This window comes from Vigna unguiculata, chromosome 9 (assembly GCF_037176805.1).
Source record: "Vigna unguiculata cultivar grain cowpea cultivar isolate G323 ecotype 2 chromosome 9, ASM3717680v1, whole genome shotgun sequence".
NCBI classification, from domain to species: domain Eukaryota; kingdom Viridiplantae; phylum Streptophyta; class Magnoliopsida; order Fabales; family Fabaceae; genus Vigna; species Vigna unguiculata.
In genome coordinates, this window is record NC_140800.1 from 5,497,817 (window position 1) to 5,516,605 (window position 18,789).

General features: G+C 29.8%; 1 protein-coding gene across 2 annotated transcripts; it reads right to left on the reverse strand.

The window, feature by feature from the left end:
• Window positions 1–5,282: 5,282 nt before the first annotated feature.
• Window positions 5,283–17,616, reverse strand: LOC114162854 (protein ENHANCED DISEASE RESISTANCE 2-like). 2 transcript variants are annotated; one of them, XM_085666180.1, is made up of 22 exons: window positions 17,280–17,616; window positions 16,271–16,345; window positions 16,042–16,095; window positions 14,888–14,953; window positions 14,149–14,213; window positions 13,619–13,695; window positions 13,091–13,207; window positions 12,437–12,471; window positions 12,107–12,207; window positions 11,931–12,026; window positions 9,389–9,453; window positions 9,146–9,217; window positions 8,782–8,955; window positions 8,465–8,652; window positions 8,313–8,379; window positions 7,662–7,837; window positions 7,445–7,546; window positions 7,199–7,246; window positions 6,657–6,800; window positions 6,477–6,572; window positions 5,926–6,027; window positions 5,283–5,586 (listed from the first exon to the last, which is right to left on the reverse strand). In XM_085666180.1, the coding sequence occupies exons 1-22, from the start codon at window positions 17,469–17,471 to the stop codon at window positions 5,494–5,496; spliced, it is 2,205 nt and encodes a 734-aa protein (XP_085522306.1). In that variant the 5' UTR covers window positions 17,472–17,616; the 3' UTR covers window positions 5,283–5,493. The 2 variants fall into 2 exon arrangements, with proteins under 2 accessions (XP_085522306.1, XP_027902636.2); XM_028046835.2 differs by having other exon boundaries at window positions 14,155–14,213; window positions 17,280–17,615.
• Between the last annotated feature and the right edge of the window lie 1,173 nt (window positions 17,617–18,789).

Sequence of the window (18,789 nt, forward strand, 5' to 3'; positions counted from 1 at the left end):
ATAATGAATAATACATTTGCATGCTATTGTACTCTAATCATTTTCTGAATGCTAATTCTTAGATATTCATAGTAGAAACAGGAGATACCTACAATGGAGGACATGATTGTAATTTCATCTAATTTATTTCGCATTCAGAATAATTTGAATAGGCATCTGATAAAGACATTGTTAACATATAAAAAAAAATATTTTTTTATAATGAATAATGATGCTAAAATGCGGTGGGAAATTCTAACAAAATAATTTATTTGTAAGGAGAATTTGAAATACTTTACTTTAAATTGTGTTATTTGGATAAAAGATTTTAAAAGAAATTAAAATTTAAGAATTTATGAAATTAATTGAATTATTTTAAAAATATATAAACTTTTATATTTCATTTAAAAAGCAAGAATTTGGATTCTTCGTACCTATGTATATTTTTTTCACATTCTCCACAATTTGAATTTGGTGTGAGAATGTCAACATGACTAAGAATGAAATATTATTGAAATGACTAGTTGATTAATCTTTCTTTGTTGATACATAATTTATTTAAATTGTTATAATTATTTTTTTAAACTGCTGTTATTTCATATTTGATATTAACCAGGATTTTTCTGTATATCAAGATGTAACTTTCTTGAGGTGAACTAGATAATTTTTTTGTTAATATCTGGCATGATTGTTTTTTCTATTCTTATTGGTCATGATTTTTCTTCAAATGTCTGATTACATTTTTTTATAATTGACAAGAAAATTACTATTTTTTAATAATTTATTTTTAATATTTGTAAATGTTGAATAAAAAAGTTTTCAACTAACGTTACTTAATGGTAATTAATGTGTCTTATGAAAATTAAAAAATTAAAATTCAATACATTTAAATTGACTTATAAAAAAATATTTAAAATCAAAAAATTTTAAAATAATATTAATTTAAATTTAATATATTTAAAAGTCTTATAAATTTGAAAAGTTCTTGACCAAAAGCAAATTAAGTTGATTGAGTTACATCTACTACTTTGTGCACCTAAATTTTAGATTATGCCTAATTAAATCTTGTAATTAAATTCCTTAATCTATTCTATTTCTAATACTAGATTTAAAAACATTTTTGCACCTTAATGCACCATATATGTAGTCTACAAGGACAGGAACCTTTGAGTATAAATTTCATTTTTAATTTTATTGAACATTATGTTTATTGAAACATATATTTTATTAAATAAAATCAACCAATTCTTTTACTAAAAATTATTATTACATAACCCACTACATATCTATTTATGAAGGAATATATATATATATATATATATATATATATATATATATATATATATATATATATATATATATATATATATATATATATATATATATTCTCAATTTTAGATGTATAAGAAACTCTATCATAAAGTTCATACATATTTTATCAAAGAGTTATTCTACCTTAACTAACAAAGGGGGACATTCACTTTTAGGAATGTATTTATGTTAAACTTTTATTTAAAAAAGTTTTTTCAAATGTATAATCTGATGTTATCTTCTATTTATAAGTTTCAAGTATTTTCTTAAGAGTAACAAAATTAAAGTATTTTATAGTTTATTTTTCTTATTAATTTGATATTAGTAAGTATATAAATGTCTTTTCTTATTATATCCTTACTAATATCAAATCATTATTCTTCCTTTCTCAAATTCTCAACTTTTTCTCATCATATTTTAGACAAACTTTAAGAGTAAAGCATTCTCTTATGATGGTAACAAATAAAATAGTCATTAAAACAAATCCATGAGAAAGGATGACACTTATCCATGGAGTATTGATATATTGTTTTTGAAGATAAATAGATGAATCGGTATTCTTTTCACATATTAATATTTTTATGAATGCACTAGTTTTATGTTTTGTTGATCAACCTAACATTTATCATTAAACTTTTAATGTCATTATCATGAATAATATAGTCTTGTTAATATTGTGATTAATGATGAACAAAACTTGGATCATCTTACAAGGAAGAAGTCGAACGATTATTCTTTATATATGTAAGTAGAAATTTCATGAATAAATAAGAATTTGAAGCAATTTCTAGAATTTTACAATACACATTTTCAATTTATTTAACTAAATTGTCTCAACTTTCTCACCAAAACATCTTGGTTAGGGTGATTCAAATAATCCTTACATTGGTTATGTGACAATGCCAATTTTACCTATTGTGGCCCATAATAATTATGGTTGTAATCGTTTCTACAACAAAAGTCAATGTAAATTATAGTAGTTATTTTCATAAAATGTGGTAGTTTTAACTACCACAATTTACATTTATGACAGTTTCAAAAATTGTCACAATTCGTGTCGTCACAAAATATAATATGGCAGTTTCAAGTGAAGCGTCAACACAACCACCACATCTTAAATAAATTTCTTCATATTTCCTTCTACTACAAAAAGTAAATTTGCTAAAGATAATATTTATTTTGTATTTCATGACATATATTGTACTATCAAATCTTAAGTCACCAATGAAGACTTGATGCAAGCATTCATAAGTCACTAGTGCAAAAAGGAGTTTTCATGATGCCAAATAATGACGACGAGAAACAATGTCATCAAATGAAACTCGGTGGTGTATAGTAATTCTAACGAACTTTTTAACATCAGTTTGTTTACAACCGTCATTAAAAGTGGCAGAGAAATGACAACAGTTATTTTATCGTCGTTAACAATGGTACGGTGGAGAAACAACAACGATTCCCTACTTCAATTTTCGTTAAAAAGTTTGCGCAACTTTTCATATTCCATTTTTTCTTCTTGCAGCTAAATGCGTTATTTCTCTCTCTTAATTTTAACTTCTCTCTCGTTTGTAGCGTTATCCACCCTCCTCAGTGTTCACATTATTGTTGTCGCTCATTCAAATGTTGTTGCTCGTGTCATCGCCGCTATTGCCTCCAATTATGTTGTTGTTTGGATTCACATTCCCCACTACTACACGTTTTAGTCATGTCACCATTACTATGTGTTCTACTGTGTCACCGTCACCCCACTTTTGTCGTAAATAGTTCACGTCCCGCGCCATGCGAACGTGTACCTCCGCACCATGCGAAGCTTTGTTGCACCATATCGCACACTCTGCAACCTATGAGGCTTCGCCCCACACACTTCTCGTAACTCCCTCTCACCACATCGCACAATTGTACCTTTACCAGTGACCTTTTGCAGCATTAAACCTCTACGAGTGGTCCACATGAAACTCAATACATTCTTTGCAAATAATCCATGAAAAAATAAAGCAACCTCCGCACCTTAAACCTTCAATTTCTAACGACAGGTAGTATCTATAATTGTCTTCATTTCCAAAAATTTTAACAACGGTTCAGAATCATCATGAATTCTTGAATCTTTTAATAACGTCTAATATAATGATAGTTTAAATATTGTCCTTAAAAGCCTTATTTAACCATTGTTTAGCTTTCTTACTTTCTTAATTTAATATTTATCTCTACTTAGCATCCATTTGGTTGAAACTATAACTAGATAGACTACATTGTCTTCTAGATCTTGAAATGTCATTTTCATCGTAGATTTATGCTTTTTCTTTAAGTTATCATTTTACTTATGATTTTGTTTCTGTTCATTCGCATAATATAGATATAAGAAAAAATAAAATAAACAAGAATAATAAGGAGGAGGCTTAGATCGTTTAACAAAGAAATCATTAACTAACTATCTCATCTTGAAAAAAATTTCACATGTCACTTTCTATATATACATATATATATTAAAATGTAATAATGAAAGATTGAATTGTTCTTTTAGAGAATATTGACACTTATCATATCAGTCAAAAACCTTCAAAGGACTTAATTTTAAAAATCTCCTATTTGAAAATTTTCTGAATACTCTTATATTAATTGATCTAATAGCACATTACATTTAGATCTCAATAACATAGTACATGTACCGGGAGCACAGATTTTTTTTTTTAATAAATACTCAACACCATTAAATTATACTAAAAAAAACTATACAAATAGATTTATGATAAGTACATATATTTTGAAAAGATTTTCAAAGGATGAGCTTTTATGATTAAAATCCTACAACAACATTTCAAGGGATGTAGCAGATGGAGAATTGTTCTACTAGTCTACTTTCTACCTAAACTTCAAGTCTTACCTACCTTTCTATGAGCAAAAATAGAATTACTTTTCATTTCCTGTTAAATTCCCCTTAATATTTTCCCCTGATTGGATGAAAAGTGAACATGCCATGACTTGGTGATTTGAATAAAAGAAAAAGTGTAAGAATAATAACACACATGAGAGAAGAAAAGAAGAGAATTTGATGAAAATTCCCATAAGAGAAACTGTGTAAAAGAGAGGCATAATAGTAAGTGATCGTGTGGCCTAGGGTTGCACAATTACACACCTTTTAAGAAAGAAGAAAAGTAGGATTCAGTTGGACTAGATTCCCACTAGGGTCAAAAGTGTTGCATCTGATTTGGTGCCCCTTTCGTTTATCAAATCTCGTAAGTTTTCAGAAAAAGTTTAGATAATTGCGAGATTTTTAGCCTTTTTTTTTTCTTCATAATAAAGTGATGATGAATAATAATCTTATACAACAAGCCAATACAAAGCATCTACTGTAACAACGTTAACTGCAATTAGGTGGCTTTAGGATCATCAATTATTAGCAACGTTAACCTCAATTAGGTCACTTTTAGGATGTTCAATTTCTCATAAAGTCCTGATAATGCCACTTTCTGTAGAAAAAAAAACAACAATAAACAGTAACAAGTTTTAAACATTATGAACGTTGTCTAATTCCTTTTTAAGAACTCTAAAAAGAACTCTGCTAAGAAAAAGCTTATACCTTGTAGAGAATAGTTACAATTATATCATAGATTTAAGCATTTTATACAAAATTTCACTTAAACGCAAAGGTTGCTAAAAGTACTGTTAAACTAATTTCTAAATTTTACAATTAATTACATATTATTACTTAAACATTATTTCATTTAATTTCACTTATTAAAAGCATATATTTTTTTTCTTAAACAACGTTGCTCAGGTTTAAACAACCTTTTATAATCAAACGCATTGGAGATATTTGCTTTAATGACCAACCTTACCAAACGTGTCTTGCTTTTCTTAAAATTTTGTTTTTCTTAATAAGGAAGACTGGACTAATGTTAAGTGTTTGAACCTTGGAGTGAATCTCATTGAAAAAGAGTGGTAAATCTGATAACAGGTGAACCAAAAAATTAGAAAATAGTAAAGAAGAAGCAGAATGGAAACAACGGGGCAGTAAATTATGAAGGGGAGCAAGCTTGGATAACAGGGAGACACCCGGGAGAAAAGAAAAGGAAAAACCAAAATATGTATGCTGGTACAGAAAATTCATCACACTCATTTTTCATTTGAGTCTCGAGTGTAACTATAAACATTTGAACCATGTAAAAGAGACATGCTTAGAACATTTAATACTTTTAGCTCAACACCTCAAGCCCCCAAAGGCATAGCAGATTCAGGTTTCAAGCGGTTTAATCGGACAGTTCCAAGTAAGTACTCTGGCAGCTCTGATTCTTCTTTTGCCTGCCAACACCACATCACTAAGTATAAGAATTATGTTACAAGGTAGATGAATCATAGACCAAACAAATTGATGGGTTGTTTTTCTTAGAGATGTTCATTATGGAGACATTAAAAGTCTAACTTACATGAAATATTGACATCACTTTTAATCAAACTTTGAAATAATTGGTTTATGGATCTTTATTCTTATATAGTATCTAGGACATAGACTTACACTTGGATTATTTCCGACGTAAATCACATAATTGTACATTTTTTTTAACATCATGAGTCTAATTGAAAGGAGCATGGAAAAAAATTGATAGTTTGTCCATAATATTATGATCAAAAGGAACAAACCTCTATCAAAATTGCAAGGTCAACGACCAGGCTTGTGACATATCCCAGAACAAGGCCAATGACACTTCTAGCTACAGAAGATGATCCAATATCTACATCTATCTGCATAACACGGAAAACACTATCAAAGCATAATCTACCAAACAGATTATGACAATGCCAGAGAAGTTACAAATTATTGCACACAATTTCAACAGTACAGAATTGGGTTGAAATTTACAAAAGTACTACGAAGGTTGTTAAACACTAAACTTGTAATATAAACTCTGGGTCTATCGAGGGAAAAATTCATTGGAGAAACACACCACCAATAAAACCTGAGTCCAATTTAGGTCAGGTATCGATACCATCTTCAACCCAAAACTTTAAGATAATAGATTTATAGATCTTTATTTTTATAGTATTCAACTTTTTTATTTTTATCCAATATAAAACTTAGACTCACTTGCATTCCCAATGATAAAGGACAAAAACTTCAAAATATGTTGCATCATATTTGAGAACCAACAGAAACTAGACTTTTAACTTTTTACTTGCTACTTCAGCTTTACCTCAAAAAAATTATCTTGTTTAAAGTATTTACAAGTGACAGCTTTCCCCAGCAGGCAAGCTTTTGTTCCGACAGCTCGCTTGACCATCCAATATCCCTGTATTCAATCGAAAACCATTGGGTGGCTGATGCCATCAAGCATAAAATAAGAACATATCAAACATCATTGAGAATCACAAACCTCAACTATGCTTGGAATCAGTTTGAATCTTGTGTCACGAAACGCGTCATCTCCATCCAAAAACTTAGCCAATAGAGAATCTTTATTTACAGGTCTGTCAGATGCATAATATAAAACCAAGCTGTAGTTTGGTTTAGCTGGAACCTGAGATTGATGGCCAAAATAAAAATCTACCTTGATAAAGATCCATCACTATGAGCATAGAATAAATTTCCGGTCATGGTCCAACAGAAATTTATCAATTCTTTTATCAATAAATGTTAGTTGTTAGTAATATGTTAGTTATCAGCAAGCATGCAAATAATGATAATGATGACCAAAATAATAGTACAGTTTTCTGCTTCTTGATTGCTATACTGGTGTTTCTTATCATTTTCCCTGCATTTTCTTTTTCAGTACAGTTTCTCGTACTTGTTTTTTACTATATGAATTCTCTTAAAGACAGAATGTGCTACATACAAAGGTTGACCAACCAATTGGCTTTGCATGTTTATTAAACTTCACTTTTGATGTAAGATAGAGAATATCAATAATATCCTTACCTGTAGATTGAATACAAGGATAAATGGAAGACTTTTCCCAGCTTCTGTCTGCAATTTAGAAACTAAGGATTATGCAGTATATCGACTTTTATATAAAACAATTAAGAATGAGTTGATTCATGGTTTTGGAGAAAATCATCTCCGTAAATCAACATGTCTAATCCAAATTGATCATATTTTCTCCAACCTTAATTCCTAAGAATCAACAAGAATTTTAAAGTGAAAATCTTATAATATAAACTTTACCTGAACCAAATTTCTATGATGCAGTGCAATTCTGTCTGCAGCTTTGTCAACTTTTAACCAATCTACTGCTATGAGCTTCAGTAGAGGATCTCCTCCAGTTACCTGCATGAAAAATTTCATATCTGCGATGTTCAGCCAGAACACAAGGATATAATAGTATACAAAGCTCTTTCCCAGCATGTTACTTGTTCCATAGCCTAAAAGCCTAATAACTCACCTTAGAATTATCTTTGAGATAGTTCTTTCCTCTAATCATAAACCCTTCACCACTAGGACAAGTCCAACAGTCTGTATCCTTGTCATTCTCACCTCTGCGCAACGAGCCGTTCATACCACTCACATCAATTGTGATAGAACTTGCATCGAGATCTAATTCTTTGCTTGCATTTGGAGCTGCAACCAGAATCACAACATTTTAAACTAAAATTTTGAATGGTAAAAGAAAAGATTAAATATGTTTTCTGTCGCTTAAATTGTAGTGAAAATTGGAATTAGTCTATCTTGAAACTTTAAACTAATTTAGCCTTTCATCTTTAGAATTGTATGGATTTTATTTTTTTTAACTAAATTTTGCTAAGTTTATAAGTTTATTTGACTTGTGTTTCTCAGCTAACACGGGAAGTGAAGATGTGACGGTGTAAACAACTCAAATGTTATCGTGAACAAAATTAAGTTAAAAGAATTAAGTACACATATTTTAAAGTTAGGAACTAAATTGAGTCAAAATTTAAAAAAAAAATACTAATTTTAATTTTGACTTGAAGGTAAAGATAATGGAGCAAAATGATATTTAACCGATATTTAAATCGAGTGGCTAAGGTGACTTTAAGCCCTTTATCCCCCGCAAATAACAAGATACAATGCTAACCTGCACCTATCTTCAAAGCCATGTTTGACATGGCCCAAGAAACATTCTTTAACTTGACTTTGTGATCCTGAGAAATTGGGTAAGGATTAAATTATATAACATAACAGTCTGAAACTTTTCTTGTAATTGATACGCAGATTGAAGAAGGAAACCTGATCAGACCCTTTATCGTCATCAGTATCATCATCTGACGATATTGACTCGGCAGCGATTGCATCATAAAACTCATCTTGTATTTCTTGGTCTGCAAAGTCAGAACTGGTCAGAGAGGGATGGGAGCTATGTGAACGAACACCATGATGGAGCATTATTGGATTGGCTCCAATATATTCCTTTAGACCTGTCATTATTTAACATCACACCATTCAATACAACATGATGCAAGCAAGTAACTTTCTTAATTTCTTATCTGTTTCTACATTTGGTTGAAACTACAGAAGATGAAAAGAAAAAGTTGAATTTACTTGACCTGCGACTTGGCACAACAACGCATACGGGACGCTCTTCTCAAATTTTGTGCACTGTTGGCTGTTCTTCCACCGATACCAGGATGCTGAGTTTATTTCTAAAGTGTGGGACACTAAACATCTTGGTCTGTCAGATCCCATTGGTGTGTTTAAATTTCTGATTTCCCAGGTAGATGCTGCGCCCACAACAAAATACATTCAAAACCTTCATTGAATTCTCTCCAGGATTTTTTTTTTTCTTTCTCTGCATTGCCTCCAACATAACTTCATGGCCATTAAACTTAGAAATTAACTTCCTTTTATTATTGAATTTCTTGTTTTTGAAAAAATTTGAAAAAAGAAAATTATGGTAATAAACCATCTTACGATTAATTTTTGTACGTCGATATCCTGATCTTGGAGGCTTTTTTTTATGAATAGATGGAAATTGCAAGATAGCTGCATCAACAAAACATAAATTTGTGAGCACTAAAGTTTTGATAAGATGTGAGCATAAAAAACAAAGTAAAATGGATGTTATGCTTCTAGTAGAGAAACTTAAGCTTTAGGGAGTTATTCAGTAGAGAAATTTTCAACAGAAAAATTAAAGTGAAATAAAAATATTCTCACTGTATGTTCCATCTTGTGCCCGAAACCATTGCCTGGAGAAGATAAAATCCCGCTTTGAATGCCACCTGGAGAAGGCACAGCAGAGGAATTTAAAATTTGCTACGAATTCACAAATGCAAATACAATGGAACATGTTTAAAGTTTAATTAGTTAGTCACATTGATAGAGCATGTAAATCTTAGATAAAATATGCGTTTTAATACAATAAATATTGGAACATTTCTTTTTTAGTATAATAAGTAAAAAAAGAACATTCTTAATATAATAAGTTTAATTTTATTAGTTTCTTTTCCTTCAACTCCGTTAAGAATTCAGAAAATTGAATACATGGAAGTACTTTACCAAAATTCACATGTCTTTCTTACGTAAAAACTATTATTTATAATTATTATACATTTATTTTGTAAATTTAAAATATTATTTAGCGTTTGTGGAAGAAGAAAAAACATTGTGATCAAGGACGGAATAAAAAAAAGTTGATAGTACTTTAGGACATGATAAGACTATCATGTTAGTTTACCCAACCTTGTTTATTATTTCTAAATTTATGCTCTTTTGTTTTCAATCTCATATCACAGAATATGCTCCTATTCCAGTGGCCAGGACTTCCTTCACTTATCAAATTTCTTGGTGCATCCCATAAAAACTCCGGATTTGTTTTAATGTGCTCCGGAAAAGGAATTCCGGAATGATAAGATGTAGGGATATGGTGCAGGAAGTAATAGCCATTTCTGGTGCTTACATTGTACCGTTACCGCTTTTACTCATTAGGGCTTTCTTGTATACAACATTAAAATGGGGTGTTTCTTCCAGTATCCCATCACAGCTTCTGGAAATTTTTATCTAGAAAAAAGGTGGGATGAGTATCTTTTAAAAAAATTTCGGAATTGGTCCACTGTGTTCCGGAAGGCAAAATCTGGTTTTAAGGGATGCATGAAGAAATTTGACAGGAAGAAACACCCCATTAGGTCTGATCCATATTTGTTTATCTACTCACTGCGATGTTGTGGTTTGTAGTATTGTTGTGTATGTAATTATATCATTGTCAATTGAAACCATTCTCCGTCAATTTAGTCTCTTATTTCAAAACTTCACCTAGCATTTTCTTTTGAAGATCTTCGTGATCTTGATTAGATTTTGGGTATTGAAGTTAAAAATCAATTAGACTTATCTCACTCAAAGCATATACATTTGAAATCTTCCATCTTAGCCTAGTATTGATGTAGCCAAACCTATCTCTTCTCCCATGATTGGTGGCTACAAATTATCCAAAGATGGCTGAGATTCCCTTGATGCCACTCAAAAAAGGTCTGTGGCTGGTGCTTTTCAAAATGCATAAATCACTGGGTCTCGAATTAGCTACTCTGTAAATGATGTTTATTACTTAATGTGCTATCTTATGGTGCATCATCGCGAAGGTATCAAACCCATTTTATAGTGACTATTTTTACCTCCATGTCCTTCATGATTTTCACAACCTTCTCTTCCACAATAGAACACCATTGTAAAGGACTTAGCAATCTCAATTTCCACCCTTTGACAAGGTAGAAAAAGATGAGTCAACTTTTAAGGTTTTTTTTTCTTAGGAAGGACCTTTTGACTAGTCAAAAATTTACCACAAATGCATTCAAAGATTAAATTCAAACAAAAAAACAAAATAACACCATATGCAACTAGTCAAACTTCCCTCAAATAAATCAATTACTTCATGTAATAAAATTGAATTATGATGAACCGAATTATAATTGAATTATTATGCTTGAATTACTACAATCCTATGTAAAAAGAGTTACTTTTTGACTATTAACTATAATTTTTTTTATCTAGTGGTCAACGATGAATCCGAAGCTTTTTCAATTTTGTTTTAATGGATTAAGCTTGAGTGACATGAATAAATATGATTGAAATTGTGATAGTTCTCACAATGCATTGCAATTGAAATCATGGTTACGAAATATTTTTAAGACTTTAGCCACACCGGCAACATGTGATGATGGATAAGTGAGGCTTATGCACATGTGAAACTAAGGTTGAATGAGGCGTTGTAACTGTGGAAAAGGAATTAGGTTGAACATAGTCAAACCCAAAACTATAGACACCAAAGCAGGTTAGGTAATTGTGTTGTGTGTATAACACACACCATTGTATTTGTTTTTACAAAAGTGAGGCACGATAATATAACATAATAAATACTAATCAAGTCCAAATGACATCATGTACATGTAATTGAACTAACTTAAGCATTTTTCTTCATGTGTTAAATGTTCTACATCTAGTAAATTGTACATGGTGAAACATTATTGTGTCGCCAATTCAATTATGTGATTCACCTAGCTAACATCGTATAATGGGATGACACTATTGTTGTTGTTATGTTATTATTTACTGAGTTACTAAGTATGCACTAATTATTGGATGAAATAAGAACTTAATATGATCATATCCTTTTCTATTTTTTGTCTATTGGCTTATCCTATACATTCTTATCTTGACCAACAAATGATCCTTCAAAGTTCTGAAAATGTTAAGATCCATTGATTACCGAGTTAGATACTTAGGATCATATGTTCCATAAACAACATCATAATGTCCATCATAAGTCTCTACCAACTCCAAGTCACCCATCAACATATCCCACCTGAAAAAGAGTAATTATAGGAAAGAATAAGTTACCCAATATGTTATCAAGACTCTAAACATTTTTTATATGTAACTTACTCATATCTTTTCTGTCGCTCAGTGTTTAAAAACACTTCAAACACACTGTCTGCAGGCGCATCAATAACACCAACAGACTTAACCAGAGCGCCCTTACCACTCTACACAACATATAAAAAGAATGTCAAAGAAATTTCAAAGACAGAAGAAATATATTTGGCACAAAAATAAGCATGCATTCAATTTTTACGTAATATAGGTATTGTGCTTTTATAACTTTTTCTTTTAGAGCAACATACATGAATTCAAAGCTAATTTAGCTTTGAAGATATACGGTGAGAATCAATTTACCCTTAAGTCCAAAAATCTTATATGCATATATATACATACCTTGTGATCGGAAACATCCTCAAAGATTCTAATGCCTGAAACCACAAAGAAAAACATCTAGAATGATAAGGATAGATCCAACTATAAGTTTTTCAATTATGACCAATGAAAGCAGGAATTGCAAGTAAAAAACATATATGAGCAAGAACATTATTTATGTTTAATAATCTGAAAGGCAGATGAAACCCAAAGGAAATGCCCTGTAGAGCACTTCTTAGAGAAAAGATAAATTTCAAATAGAGAGATATCTATTTTATTCTACTTGTTCCATTCAAAACAAAATACATAAATGGGTCAATCAGTTCATGCATGATCCAAGAGAACATTTGTAGACAAGTCTAAGAAGAGGATTATTGTTCAAGAAAAATGGAAAGTTAAATATGGAAGTGTATAATGATGAGAAGGTTTATTTAGGATTTGTTACTGATAGGAGGTTTTTTTCTTTAAGGATTTTATCCTCAACTATTTCTACTTCTCTAGTTTCCTTTTCTCTACAATAAGTATCTTCTTATATCAAAAAGCAAATACAACCTTTACATATATATGATAGAAATGAGCATTTGTTAAGTTTAATAAGAATTAGGAAAAAGGTACTGAAGGAACAAATATTGATGTGCATTGACTGCAAAATTGTGTATGGTAGAAGAAACGTACCAGACATAGTACGAACACATTTCCATTGATGTATATCAAATACATCTCCAGTTTCCCCTTCAAAGCCATCTGAATTACCAAAAAACTTTGACGATAGACGTAAGAGTGTCTCTGGGCCTTTAAAATGAAAGAGCAAAAGTAATATTAATTAATATACAAAGAGATATATATATATATATATATATATATATATATATATATATATATATATAACTAGCTCAACAAACATATAATTCAGAAACAAATGAGATTCCTGAAAAAGGTAAAAATGATAATTCAGATTCACATTTTCACAATTATCTCCCTGCACATTTTTTGTTCATATCAATAATGTAAGCTTATCTCTACTTTCATAATAGGAAACAAACCATCAAACTACCAAAATACAAAAACAATAGATTAGGTAACCCAATCTATAACATATGATTGCATAGTATAATGATTTGTCTAAGTTAAAAATCTATTAGCATGTTAAGACCAAAAAGCCCCCTAATGAATTTATAGATTAAACATTTTGAATAATTTTACCTTGGCCAATTTTTTTAAGCTTCTTCAACCCAGAGGCATATCGTTTCATTTTATGTCGATTTCCTTGTAGATCGATCCTTACATACGAATAAGAGAAGTGATATGTTAGTTTACGGTAAGTTATCCAACAAATGGATGGATCAATTTTTTTGGTAATAGATATATGGATTTAGATCGTTTTCAACTTAAGGAAAGAATGTGCTCAAATATTCCATGTCAATTTTTTTATTGTTTTTTAGACTCGATATTGTAAATTGTTGACCTTCACTAGTTGTTTTAAGATAATGTTCAAATATAAAAAGGTTTTAATTGTTAATTTAGATATTTAGTAATGATGTTCATGTATAATTCTGCATAACACATATATTTGTGTTGTAATATCTATTATAGAGATTATAGGTGTTACTGTGTCTAGTGTCAGTGTTAAAGTCAGAGTACTTGCTTCACAAATTATAGAGATTGTTCAACCAATGCTAATCTATCATAAATTTGCTACAGTGAGTTCCGAGCGAAGTGAAAAAAAAACATACACATACTCCATTTCGTGCATTAGTTTATCTTTGCTATCACTTTCTGTTAATAGATCATGCTCTGCCTGCAAAAGAGGTTATGTTAAAAAAATTCAAATAACCATATCATGCTAAATATAGGGATAGTTTTGCGACATCCCAATTCTTCTAGCTAGGCAAAACAAATATTCCTATATTCTTTATATATAATGAAAGCCTAAGTTGTTCAAAATTTCTATTAGATAACCCATAGTTGTTCAAGTATAATTAGGAAGAGAAATGTTTGCATATAAATAAGAAAAGTGTTGCAAATAGAATTAAATATCCTAGCATATTTAGAGTATATTTGTATTAATGTGGATAAATTTTTTTTTTCCTACTTTCCCTTTATGTTTAAGCACTCAAATGCTAACTATTAAGGACGAAGAATCAAGCAGTTAAGTTATTCATTGAGCATCTCATGCTACTCCATGTAGAACTTAGACACCCTATAATACCCAAGTTCGTGTCTCTTTCTTTTATTTCAATAAAATACTCATTGTTTCTTAGTATTATTATATCGAAAAAAAAGTTCATATTTCGCATTGTTACGCTGCAAGGTCCATAAATTTCATATCATAAGCTTTGATCGAAATCACTTGCCCCATAAGCAAACGTTCTATAAAAAGCAGGCCTAGTTGTGTAACAATTTAACACTAGTAATATACTAAACAAATAATTTACATTCACTACAGGAAAACTTACTGTTATTTTCACATACCTGTTGCCTGGCATGAAGAAACGCTTCCATCCATCTCTGGGCTTCCTCAGCTGTGGCACAAGCAATCTTGACAAAAATTTATGTAAAAAACTCACTTCTATACTGAATAAAAAAAAAAGAAAAAAAGAAACACAGAGCACCCATGATAGAAAAGGGTTCATTCAATTTCAAACAAATAAGTTATTTAGTACAGACACTCGGGTATTTGTTAGATTAAGAGACTATCACTGAAACTAATCAAAAACTTAAACAATTTTTTATTGTAGAAATCTAGTTTGAAGCATTTTGGTGCCACCTTATTACGGATGGTAACAAATAAGGAAAATACTAGATGAGCATAACTTTTGTAATTATGTACTCTCTATCATTTAAAAATACTATCTTATAAACAACATAAACCAATGAGAGAAAAGAAACTAAAAGTAATTTTTTTTTTTATAGAAAGTATTACTTCTAAAAATCACCACTATAATGAAGCAATACAAAAGCATAAAGTATATAATATATTTATTGATGTTAGAAAAAAAAAAGTTTTGTATGGGATGCACAAATATAAAATCAATAATAAATTATTTTCAAACAAGAAATCCCAAATTATTGAAAACACAAATTAACTTCCAAAAGAAAGAATAACAACAAGAGGCTTTAGTTAGATTCTTAATCAACTAAACAAAATCCATTAGTTAATTTACTCTTAAAAAATGTTAATTTATAAGCCAAGAGCATTTCACATCAAAAACTAAGCAAATACTGAGATTGAGAAAAGAGAAGGGAACTTGTATAAACTGAAAGTAATATTGCATATCTTACATGAAGTACATGTGTTGATATTTATACAGATGTAATAACTTGCTTTGCAAGCTTTGTTGACTAGGCTATAAATGACTAGTTGAAAACTCAGCATAATTGAGTTCGGTTAGTTAGTTACAAATGTTAGACTACACTACAACAGTAACATAACACTAGCATGTACATCATTCCACCTTGTTACGTATAAAATTTTCTTTTTAAACTTAGTACTGCGAGTAGGAACAAACATTAAGAAGATACCATAAATTCTTTATGAAGTGTTACACCAACTAAAAACATGTATATGACACAGCTTTCTATCAACAATCATTTAAAAAAAACAGCTCAGAATAATTATAACTTACTTCTCCTTTTCTACCCTCCTCTTGTCGACTGTAGAATCGTACTACATAAAGATCCTGGAGAAGGAAATAAAACATATTTAGTTAGGTGCCATCAACTGTACAAGGAGATGACACGCATATAAAAAGCTAGTTGTAACTTTCATCTTGTACTAGAAGAGTATATACCATCTACTAAATGCAAAATCAGCAAATTTGGTAAATACAAGAAATTAAAACATTAGCTTTTTACCCCATTGTTGACCTTCCGACATCCTAGATCCTCCACCACTAGCGTGGCACCTATGACTCCCTGTCGGATGGGTTTCTGCACAAAGGATAAAGTTTTAATGTGGTATACCTAAGCAATACAAAAGCTACAAATGAAATATTACTGAACAAAAGAAAAACAGTATGCTCACTAGTGATTACAACTCACATTAAATAAGGGAAACCCTAAAAGTATTCAAACATTGCGACTGAAAATTTACACTTAGGAACTGAAAGATGTCACTTGTATCATCCACAAAATTTCGTCTACATGAATTGTTCTCCAAAGAGACAAACTAGTTAATTAGCAAGCTGACAACTTCAATAAGGTTAATCAATCACTCGATAGAGTAGAGACTTTCGGTATGATAAATATCTGTTCAGAAAACATTTCTAGATAACACAACTATCATATTTCACATACCAAACTCCACATTTTCACAACAATTATTCAACAAACTGAAGAGAAATAGAATGAATACATTTTCTAACACACTCTTTATATTATTAAATGTTTTTAAAAAAACAGAAATAGTTATATATGTAGAAAATCATCAAACAAGATTAAAATCCCACTAAAATTGATCAAGTCAGTACATTTTAACTAGTAAAAAAGTATTTTCCAAATCAAAACTTATATTGGCATTGCTTATATTTAAAATTAGTAAGCTCCACACAAATGCATATAAACACATATATATGTATGAGAATTTGAGCCTAAAATATATAAATCAAATTAAATGCACTAATATACATATTTATCGTAACCCTGTTTTCAATTAGTGCAGGTAAACAAACTATTAACCTGACATGGATTGAGCGTTCAAAATCCTTTTTTATTAAACTACACATAGAAAGTGATGATATTGTTATATGGGTTGGGATTAAGAAATGGTGGAAATTAAGATGAGATAAAAATGATAATTGGGAAATGAAGTGAAATGAAATGGGGGAAAAGGAGAAAAAGAAAGAGGGAAGGAGAAGAGAGATACAATGTCAGGGTTCTGGTGAGGGTCACGCTTGTACATGGCAACGCACTTGCCTCTGACCAAGAGGAATCGGAGGTGGCAGTACTCGCGGCCAACGGAATTGACGCCAATGTGATAAACCCAACCAAAGTATTGGAATATTCCTTTGTCTTCGCCGCGCTCAGAGCCTTCTCCGCTCGACGACGCCGCCTCCATCTTCTTCTTCTTCGTTGTTGCGCTGCGTTACGCGAGAGTCAATTGAACGAGATCACATTGCAATGGAACCAAATGCACCCTCTTCGCCTTATTTTTTTCTCCCAAACGCTTGGTTCTTGTCCAGCCTTCTCTAATATACGTTCCCTGTTTGCACACGTAGATCTATCACCTGGGTCCCACTTCTTTTCTCTTCTCTTTCTTTCTTTTTCATCAACTTTTTATTTTTATTTTTATTTTTTCTTCTCGCTATTTTTGTGTTTTCTTTTCCCTTCTCAACCAAATTTAGACCCTTTTCATCAACCACAGAGCGCGAAATTTCGGAACTACCCTTGTCACCCTCTATCAAATTATCTACCAATATTATGAAAAACAAAACAAAACAACGAAAAAGAAAATTGTTTTTCTCTATTTTAATGGAATAGGGAACTAATAAAGAAATAATTTGTTCACAACTCACTTTTCCTTTTTATGTAGTAATATGAAATTGAAAGATTGATAAAATATTATTCTTAAAATCAATATGATAATCGAGTAAAAACGAGTTTTACTATCTCATCTTATGTTTTTAAGTAAAAATTCATCAAATTCTCATTCTTATATTAATAAGTATAAGACTTTGTCTCATCTTTATTTCTATCGTACAGTATAACGAGTATAATAACTATTTTTTTAAGGTTTTAATATTAATTATTAATTTTAATAAAAAGAATAAAAATCACTACTAAAAAATATAATATTATAAAAATTGTAGTTTTTTTACTGTCAAAGATTTTTAAAAAAATTACAATTACATAAATTTCAAATTAAAGAACTAAACAGTATAAAAAAAAGTGAAATAATTATATAAAATATTATACATAATTATAAATAAATTTTCATTACAATACAAATATTTATTATTTTAACAAACTATAATAATGTTTACAAAGTTTAAAAATAGTTTTTAAAACATCATAAATAATTAAAAATTGAAGTTTAAAAATATTTTAAATATTTTTTTAAATTTTAGTTAAATATATTTTTTATATAATAATAAATAATATAATATTTCACTTAAACAAAATCGTATAGAGAAAAAATATTAAATTAACAATAATTTAAATTTAGACGTGTATATATTTTATCTTTTGAATTTCAATATTAATTTATATTGAATAGTGATAAAAAAATTTAAGACCAGATAAAAATTTAATAATTTCTTTCAAATATTAAATTAGGTAAACCGTAAAAGGACAATGAAATTTATTTTAACAAAACAAATATTTTTCAAATTAGATAAAAATCAAAGATAATAGAGAATAAAAAAATACTACTTAGT